Here is a 10,059-nt window from a genome sequence, read left to right on the forward strand (position 1 = left end):
AAGCTTACAAAAAAAATATTATTTAATTAAAATATAAATCTACATCTAAATCAATCCAATACCGTTATGATTAATGGCTAACTTATGCTTAGTATGAAGTCATTAATAACGAAAATTATTACAGTAATTAAAATAATTTATATAGCGCTGTCACGTCCGATATTTAATGAAAGAAGATTTAGAATCATTTATATTTTAAATAATATATTCATATACAAATCGCGTTTTTGAGACTGTACTAGGACGAAGCAAGAGCTTTTCACATTTAGAAGTACCTCTCTAACCGTTCTGCTTTCTCTTACCTTTTAAAGGAATATATATATATATATATATATATATATATATATATATATATATATATATATATATATATATATATATATATATTTAGTTCGTCCATCGTAGTTCGATTATGACCACTTTGTCATCCAGGGGGCTGAGGGCTTTGCATTGGGTTTTATGTCTCCTCGTGTGGCTGGTGAGACCTATGTGAGCCCGGAATGTTCGGCCGCACACTAGGCAGGTTATTCCAGCTGGAGCTATTGTCATTGGCCTTGCTTTTCTTCTCTGGCGTTTTTCTTCTGCCAGCATTGTTCTCTTTTCCTCAGCAACCTGTGCGCCGGTTTTCACAGCGCGACGTCATGATTCTCTGTCATGTGCTTCTGTCTCCCAGGTGGCTGGGTCAATGCTGAACGCCTTCAGAGAAGCTTTGAGGGTGTCCCTGAAGCGCATTCTTTGACCACCTTGCGAGCGCTTTCCTTCGCTTAGTTGGCCATACAAGAGTCGTTTAGGGATGCGGTGATCTTTCATTCTGCATACGTATCCTGCCCATCGCAGCTGTGACAGCATCAGCATTGTGTGGATGCTTTGCAGACCCGCTCTTTGAAGGACTTGAGTATCTGGTATTTTGTCTTGCCATTTGACATTCAGTATTTTTCACAGACGTCATGTGGAAGTGATTCAGTTTCTTTGCATGTTAACTGTACACTATCCATGTTTCTGAGGCATAGAGCAATGTAGGGAGGATGACGGCTCGATAGACCCCTAGTTTTGTATTTGTGGTGATATCCCTTTAAAGGAATGGGTTGCCTGAGTCAGCCAGGAAAACCAATGATTTAGCATATTTTAAGTCACAGATCAACATACAGGACTAGATCGGCATAGTGAAATATGTAGGACCTAATTATTTTTTTTTTTTTGAAGAAACGTCTGTAATCTATAAGTAATACCAAAAAGTTTGAAACTCATTAAGGCTGCTATTGTAGTGTTGATAGTTTTGAGACTACATACATGTATAAATAGAATACATTATATAAGCCTACGAAAGCATACATCCAGTTTTCGATGCGTTATCAAACTTTATATATTTTGAATAGAATTAGGCTTACACCTATGATAAAACACATGGGCGTAGACGAGAGGGGAGGAGTTCAAACCATCACTGGCCTCAGACCTCATTGTCTGAAAGGGAAACTTTACTTACTTCCTCAGTGCAGCCAACTTAAGCAAACTACAGTCACCAAATTTCATGAGCGTAGCCAAAAGGGGTATGTGGTCCCCCCCCCCCGTTTTAATACAAAACTAAAGCATTTTACCATTTTCTACCAGTCGCTGGACTCCAGTTAATAGAAGATTTAGTTTTTGATTTTTTTTAGCGGAAGAGTCGCTGGCTAATTGCACTGTAGATACCTCAGAAAATGCATTTTGTAAAGCTTAAAATAACGGAAATAATGCTTGGATCTGGGGCTTAGAGCGCTCCCCCAGACTCCCTAGCTGTCCCTTGGCGATGTGTACTGCCTTTCACTTTTTATAGGAAGAGAGTATTCTAGGGTAGAAAAAACGTTTAAAAGAATGAAAGATAAGAATGTAATGAAGATTAATTACATACACCCACACACTAATATATATATATAAATTGCGGAGGGGGTTTCAAATCCCCCCGCCACACCGAAAATATATGACATGCTATTTATGGGCCGGTTTATATGGTAATGCCCGGGCCGATTTTGATACCCAGTCCGCCCCTGATATAGAGATAATAGATATATATATAAAATTCTTTGGCCCCGAAAAAAATCCTTACTACGCCCACGAGACAAACTTTTTTTTATACTTTTTCATTTTATATATATGTTGTGTTATGTAGGGTTAATTCAGTCACTAATGTCCCGCTTCTCTCAGGCCAGTAAAGAATATGCCTTGACTATTAGCACGAAGAAAACAAATGTTATGGGACCACCTGCTACAGCACCACCCTCCATCCTCATAGACGATAACAAGCTGGACGCCGTAAACGAATTCTGCTATCTGGGATCCACAAGTAAAGATGACCTGTCTCTAGAAGCGGAGATAAAAAAAAATCGCATAGGGAAGGCTGCCTCGACCTTCGCTAGACTCAGGCCAAGAGTTTGGGAAAATCATAAGCTAACTACGGTGACCAAAATGGAAGTCTACAAGGCATGCGTTATGAGTACACTGCTGTATGGCAGTGAATCATGGACCACCTACGCAAAGCAAAAGAGAAAACTGAACTCATTCCATTTGAGATATCTCCGTAGGATCTTGAATGTCACATGGAAAGAAAAAGTGTGCAATGCTGAGATCCTTGCGCGATCAGGTATTCCCTGCATCTTTACAGCCCTCAGACAACGCCGTGGCTTGGACATGTTCGCCGGATGGAGGACAAGCGCATCCCGAAAGTCATCCTATATGGATAACTCGCGACAGGCACAAGAAAAACTTGTCGCCCCCAACTCCGTTACATAGATGTAATAAAACGTGTCCTTAAATCAGTGAACATCAATACTGACAATTGGGAAGACATAGCTCTAGACTGCAACAGATGGAGAGAGACAGTGACCAAGAAAGCTATGGACAGTGAAAATACATGGGTCTCAGCTCAGGAAGAAAAACGTACAATCCGAAAAACGGCCAGCTCCTCTACCACCGAAGCAAAAGCCACCTTAACCTGTGATATCTGTGAACGGGAGTGTCTCTCCGAAATAGGGCTCCACAGCTACATGAGGAAGTGTGCTCTGAGATGAACCATAATCGTTCTACGACTGAAGGAGGCCAATAATGTAGGGCTATGTGTATTGCTAACCCTTGACAAATAAATAGATAAATACTACTTTTATTTCGACTACATATGTTTCATTAAAGTCAATGTACTCACTGTTCTCAGCAAAGCTTCTGACTGTTTCACATCAAACTTTGTGGCTACAAAAAATATTTAAATATCAATTAAAGAAGGGAGATAATGTTGCATGTTTCAATTTGTGCAACCTTCAACAAACTCGTACGGTGATTAGTGCATGATGCCCTACGTAAGTAATGTTGGTCTCCGATTCTATTTAAATATCTACTTTTAAAGCCCACTGCCGTGAAGGTCCATTATTGTTGATCATTTTATTGCTCTGTTTTGAGTCGCGACAGTTTTGACACATTTTAGGGTTCAATAGAACTGGTGAAGGCAGCCAAGTAGGCTTGCTTATTGTAAGTACAGTTCTCAAGTTAATCTTCAGCTCTGGAGAATACCAGTATCTGCAATGGAACTGGAATATAGTGGCTCCTCGTGGGTCACAGGGTCATCTGCCATGAAATAAAGGAGGCAATTGATCTCTCTGAACTCTGAAACTAAACACATGGACCATAGTGTGCATAGAGTCTCTATTTCTGACTCGTCTTTCGTCTGCTCGAACAGAGTGCAGGGGGACTTGTCATTCTTGATGAATGCAGAGATATGCAAATACCATTATTGATTAAAAAAAAAAAGATTTTTTAAAGAGACTTTAGAAAGTCTTGGAATAGAGCACAGTCATATTATTTGTAATCTCCGAAAACAAATAAAAAGGACAATGGAATGAAATACATTAATCAAAAGATATAATTTCTCTTGTATCTGTTAATGTTACTAACAAAAACTTCCACAGGTCCTTCATACGTATCTAATCATCGTCTTATACACATACAGCAAAAACACCTTTTGATAGTCTTGTCAAACTATTTACTTTAGCTTGCAATGTACAACTTCGAGGCTGCTGAAGTTACCTAAATAAATGTGTCGGTCTCTTAACAAATGGTCTAGATTTTAATAAACATTCATGTGATTGTCTTTTGTCACTTTTTTTTATTGGGCAGAAGACGAACAGGCTAGTCTGAATTGGATTGTGATAGCATACAAATGACAAATCAAGACCAATATATTTTGTTGGTTCCTAAAAAAAATCTGAATTGTAAATATTGATACACACATGTAGGCCTACGTGTGCAATAATGGCAATGAATAGTTTGGCATAAATTTAACAAACTCTTACACTTCATTTATTCATTATTGTTGGCTTTTGTTTTCTGTAAATAAACCTGTCTTAGTGAAACCACTCTGTAAATAAACCTGTCTTCGTCATAGCAGTCTGTAAATAAACCTGTCTTCGTCATAGCAGTCTGTAAATAAACATGTCTTCGTCATAGCAGTCTGTAAATAAACATGTCTTCGTCATAGCAGTCTGTAAATAAACCTGTCTTCGTCATAGCACTCTGTAAATAAACCTGTCTTCGTCATAGCAGTCTGTAAATAAACCTGTCTTCGTCATAGCAGTCTGTAAATAAACATGTCTTCGTCATAGCAGTCTGTAAATAAACATGTCTTCGTCATAGCACTCTGTAAATAAACCTGTCTTCGTCATAGCAGTTTGTAAATAAACATGTCTTCGTTATAGCAGTCTGTAAATAGAGATAGAGATAGAGACAGTACTAGCTAAGGGGAGATAAGCCTTTTGTAGAGACTTGTAAAATGTTTTACATGTTTCGGATGTTCCTTCAGAGTTGAAGATAGTTTACTTCCTAGTCCAAACCTCCCGCGGGACGACTGGGGATGGGAGCGGGTAGGGTTTGAACCCTCGACCGTCGATAAATCCGAACGACAGTCCAGCGCGCAAACCGCACGACCAGGCAGACATCCTTCTAGGCATCATCTAAAAATATTTTACTTTTTTCTCTTTCTTTTTTTCCCCTAATCTATATCTCTTTCTATCAAGATCTAGACTATATTTAGATCTAGAACTAGAAAATAGACTAGATTTAGGACAATTTAGGTCTAGACTAGATTTAGAACTAAATGTAAAATCCAGACTAGATCTAGAATCAAGACTAGATATAGAATAGATCTAGGATCTAGATATAGAATCTAGATACAAATGTAAATTTTGTTCAAATTATTAATACATTTAAATATAAATCTAGATTTACATCAGGCCTCTATGTATAGTCTACTTTGTATTGTTGCCAAGCGTATAATGAAGATATGTAAAAACTGCGCGCTATTAAAATGTTTTGTTTTTTTTAAAGCGAAGTTCGTATAAAATACTCTATGATCCTATCACTTGTTTATCCAGTTGGGAAAGAAAAAAAGGGGGGGGGGGGGAGAGAAAGGAGAAGTATCTGGATGAATGTTACCGTAATCGCTTTTTAAAAGCATTTTTTAAAAAAGGGGGAACGACCTGAATTTGAACTCAGGGCTCAAATCTCCTCAAACCGACATAGTGCTACTAACCACTGTACTAGTGAAGTGCTTATGAAAATAAAAGTTTTTTTAGTTAACAATTATTAGTTTCAAACTTTAAAGCAGTGACCTATTAAGAGGATTAATTTAGCTTATTTTACCACTTCAGTCAAGTACGATTTCTTTCTCTTGTTCGATACCGAACAAAATAATTAATTACCAATAGTTAATTAACTAATAAGCGAATTTTTGTTATTATTGATTCTTGTTTTGTCAGGTAAAAGAAGTCATTTTCCAAAATTTCAGCTCGATTGTCGGAGACAAAAAAAGAGACAGACAGCGTAAGTTGATATCAGCTTTGTAAAAAAAGATATTCATGATGAAAGTAAATGCAATTCATAAACATGTGGGTCTTTTTTAAAACTCTAATAAAAAAAAGTAAGATTAGAATTACTCTTCCAAATCTACACACATCTCCTTCTACCTAGAAATAATTACAAGCATTATTATTTTAGTTCTATTAAACGAGCACCGCTATTACAGACGTTCATGTTTAATGATTTTCTAGGGAAGAAAATATATATAATGTAATAAAATTTGCCGAGATATTTTTGATTAAAGTGTTTTGATTATTTTTTTTTTTTTTTTTTTTACATTTTAATAGCGAAGAGCCGCGTCGGTGACTTTTACTATAATGATAAGTCTAATAGAACCTACAATAAGATGGTGCGCAAATGTTTAATTGGGCCTACTGATTCATTAAATTTGTTTCGTGCTTGCAAAGAAATGTTTAAGTGTAGTGATGTAAGCCGAGTGACGTAAACTGTGTCATGGCTTTTCCCTTTGACGTAATTCGGAAAATGTTTCATTATAAAATATTCTAGCCAAAATTAATTTTACGATACTAAAAGATTTGAAAACCAATATTACGGTTGACCTCCAAATTTCTCAATGTGGCCAAAAAAGAAAAGATTTTTTTTTCTCATAGATATGCATAGACCTTGTAATTTTCAAGAAAATCTTTACATCCGTTTCGAAATAAAATGTGTAGGCCTATATAAATATATGCATTCATGAATAGACATAAATACATACATACATACAAAAATTGCTTAGATTAGAGTATAGGATATAATAAATGCATAAAAAAAAATATACGACTTCAATTTGAGCTCAGGGCTCAAGAGGTCTAAACTAATTCAACTTATACCACCAAATGTCAAGTACGATTTCTTTCCCTAGTTCGATACCAAACAATATAATTAATTACCAATAGTTAATGAAATAATTGTGGTTTTTTTTTATGGATTCTTGTTTTGTCAGGCACAAGAAATAAATGTGCGAAATTTCAACTTGATCCGAGATTGAGTATAGGAGAAGTAACGTGTACAAACTTTTGACTAGTCAGACAGACATATAGACAGACAGAGTGAGTTGATAGAAGCTTTGTAAAAAGTAAATCTGACCTCGTAACCATCTCAACAGGAAGTTGTCATTGTGATGATGTTTTAATAAGTCGCAGACATTTTGCCGGAACTAAAAAAAAAACAAAAAAAAAACATCATTGTTGTTTAGCTTCCTTCATCAATGTTACATAGTTCAAATGTTTCAATTAAAGATTTTATTACGATCCATTTGGCATCTCTACAGATTTATATCTGTGTTTTCAACTTCATTGTGCAATCAACTTTAAGTGGAAAAAGCTCCATTCTCTTCAACAAAACAAAAATTTAAAAAAATATAGCGAACTAGTCGACCGGCGGCGTAGCATACCCCGATAGTTTGCAGGGCCACTGCAACCTATGCGACTGCAGTGGGCCCAGCACTTTTATAGGACCTGCGCTAATTTTAGGTGTATAAATTATTGAATTAAACCATTTTATAACTTATAACAGATTTCCCGCGGCCTCCTGTCGATTTAACAGGAGGTCCTGGAAATCTCCTGAAATTGCAAAATAAACGAAAAAGTCCTGGAAATATCCGGAAATTATAAAAAAAAAATGAAAACTCATACAAATCTCCTGAAATATACAGACGAAAATTGTCTTTTTTTTTTTTTTCACTCTTTGGTTACTTAGGATAACTCTCTCCGTCCGAGTTGCAATAATAAAAAAAATAAAAGAGTGATCTTTCCATTGAGTCCAAACTCTTGAGCGTGCTCTGTCGCTTCGATAGTTACTACAGAGTATATTACTCACACCCCACCCCCTTTTTTTTTAACGTGAGGTAGAAATAAAAAGAGTGATATTACAACGGTCCTGCCCTGCTATTTTGTGACTACGTGTTCTCCCCCCCCCCCCCTCTTGTTTTCTCGTGGACTATCCGCAGAGTGATCTTTCCTTTACTCCTTACTACTCGTTTAAATCGTTGAGGGAAGAAGAGAATTATATATATATATATAGATACATACATATCTTTACCTATTATAAACAGACAAACAAATTGCACCAAGATATCTTACCTGTACCAAAATAGATGCTTGTTTATCTGTAAGAGATTCCAGGTGTTCATTCATTTTGAAAATTCGTTTTTCACTAAATACCTTAAATACTGAAGAAAACAAAATGAAATATTTGAAGGTTTTTATCATTTATCATTTTTATCTAAAAACAAAAATCATATGTGTTGAAAACTGCTGTTTTTATTAGGATCTAAATCTAAAATTATTTCTGAATGAATTTAATTAAAAGACGGGGGAGGGAAGGATAAAAAAAAAATGGGAGTGCCATGCCAACCAGCAAAATGATTAGGCCAAACACAATCACGAAGACATCAAAGCAGTCCATGCGCTCGTGCATAGCAGAAAGTACGGTCTAACGTTTTGCAAATGATAATACGTACAGTGACATTCTTATTGAATTTCAAACAAAATTAATTGTAATAAGAATTTAGGCCCAGCTTGCTGCTGTCACTTTTTTTTTTAAGTTGTCTGCATTGAATTTTTTTTTTTCTTTGGTCGCGACCAGACCGGCTCATTTGGTACCGGCCCACCGGGCATTAGCCCGTTGGCCCCTTTTTTCCATATAGCCAGTCCGCCCCTGGTAAATAATGATAACAATAATAAAAATAACATTAATAATAATAATAATAAATGTTTAGTGTAGAAAAGAAACTCAAAGTAATAGCCTGAGATATACTTTTCAACGTTATTTTTTACAGAATAAAATGGAATTAATTAAAATTTAACTAAACTTCAGATTGTCATGTTCTTTCTGCGACCTACATTTGATGCCTGGAGGAATGCAAAACTCAATGAGAACAGAAATTAATATAAGAAAGTGAATTGTGTTTAAAAATAACAAAAGAAACAAAATTACAAATAGAGTTTGTGTTATCACACAAACTCAGGGGTGGCCCTCAATAGACGAAACATAAGAAATATTCCGAATGACGACTAAGGAAAAAAATCCACTACATTTAACGGCCTATTAATAATACTTGTGTCTTCGATTCCAAAGATTAAGGATAAGTGCAGTTTCGCATGACTAAGCAAACCGTACTTTTTTTTTACGTATATCGTGCAAACTAAGCCGTTGTCCCCATGGCCTAGTTAGACTAAAAATGTCTTTTTCAACAAGAGATAGCTAAAGGGTTAAAGTTGGCGCACGAGTTCTTATAGCATTTCATTTAATGAACGTCAAAGGAAAAAAAATCCAATACGTCACACGGCCAGGCTTGAGTAAAAAAAAATAATTTTCAACATGAGAGAGTTGTCGAGGGTTAATACACATAGGTGCACATGTTCTAGTAGTATTTCATTTAAAGAATATATTCCGAATGGCGTCAAAGAAAAAAACAACAACTATGCTTTCCTCTGAAATGAAGACTTTGCTATTATTATTACAATTAGGAAGCGTGGTCGAGAGGCCAAGTATGCTTGAACTTTGATTGGCTTCGCTACATATGAAGGGGGCTCGAGGTTCGACACCCGACTCGAGCGGAGTTGTGCTTACTGAGCACCTAAAGGCAGCACAGAAAACCTACTCCCAGATACCCCCCCCCCCAAACTGGTCCACAAATGAGATTGGACCATAGCGCTCTGAGCATGCTATAAGAATGAAAGTAGCGCTTTATAAAAGACATAATTTATTTATTAGGCTGTGTGATGTGGATTTTTTTCCTTTGACGTTATTCGGATTGTTTCATTAAATGAAATTCTATAAGAACACGTGTAAAAATTTTATTAACCCTTGTAAACTGTCTCGTATTTAAAAAGACATTTTTAGTCTAACTAAACTGTGTGAAAAATGTTTCCTTGGATGTCATTCAGAATATTTCTCATGTAGCGCCATCGGGGGGCCGCCTATTTGCAAACTTGTTGTTTTTTTTAAACACATTACGAATATAAAAAAAACATTGAGCAAACTTTGAGAAAAAAAGAAAGACACAATGATTTTGTTTCCATATACAAAAAAAATATGAATACATTACCTCAAAACGATTTCTCCTCTGTGAATGTTCGTTCCTAAATCTTCACTGGCTACAAAGTCTGGCTGGTTTAAAGTAACATTAAAATGTAGGCTTCAACGGGCAAAAGAGAAACATCAAAATTTGCATGC

General features: G+C 36.0%; 1 protein-coding gene across 1 annotated transcript in view; it reads right to left on the reverse strand.

Annotated features, from left to right (window-relative positions):
- LOC106072746 (SEC14-like protein 2) overlaps positions 1-10,059 on the reverse strand; it is a 46,619-nt gene extending 36,560 nt beyond the window's left edge. The window contains exons 1-4 of the mRNA XM_056006863.1: positions 9,932-10,059; positions 7,962-8,050; positions 6,967-7,036; positions 3,176-3,219 (exon numbers count right to left, since the gene is read on the reverse strand). Of these exons, the coding sequence (XP_055862838.1) occupies positions 3,176-3,219; positions 6,967-7,036; positions 7,962-8,015 (168 nt within the window). The 5' untranslated portion in view covers positions 8,016-8,050; positions 9,932-10,059. The remainder of the gene's footprint in view (positions 1-3,175; positions 3,220-6,966; positions 7,037-7,961; positions 8,051-9,931) is intronic.

Source organism: Biomphalaria glabrata, chromosome 12 (genome assembly GCF_947242115.1).
Source record: "Biomphalaria glabrata chromosome 12, xgBioGlab47.1, whole genome shotgun sequence".
Classification (NCBI taxonomy): Eukaryota; Metazoa; Mollusca; class Gastropoda; family Planorbidae; genus Biomphalaria; species Biomphalaria glabrata.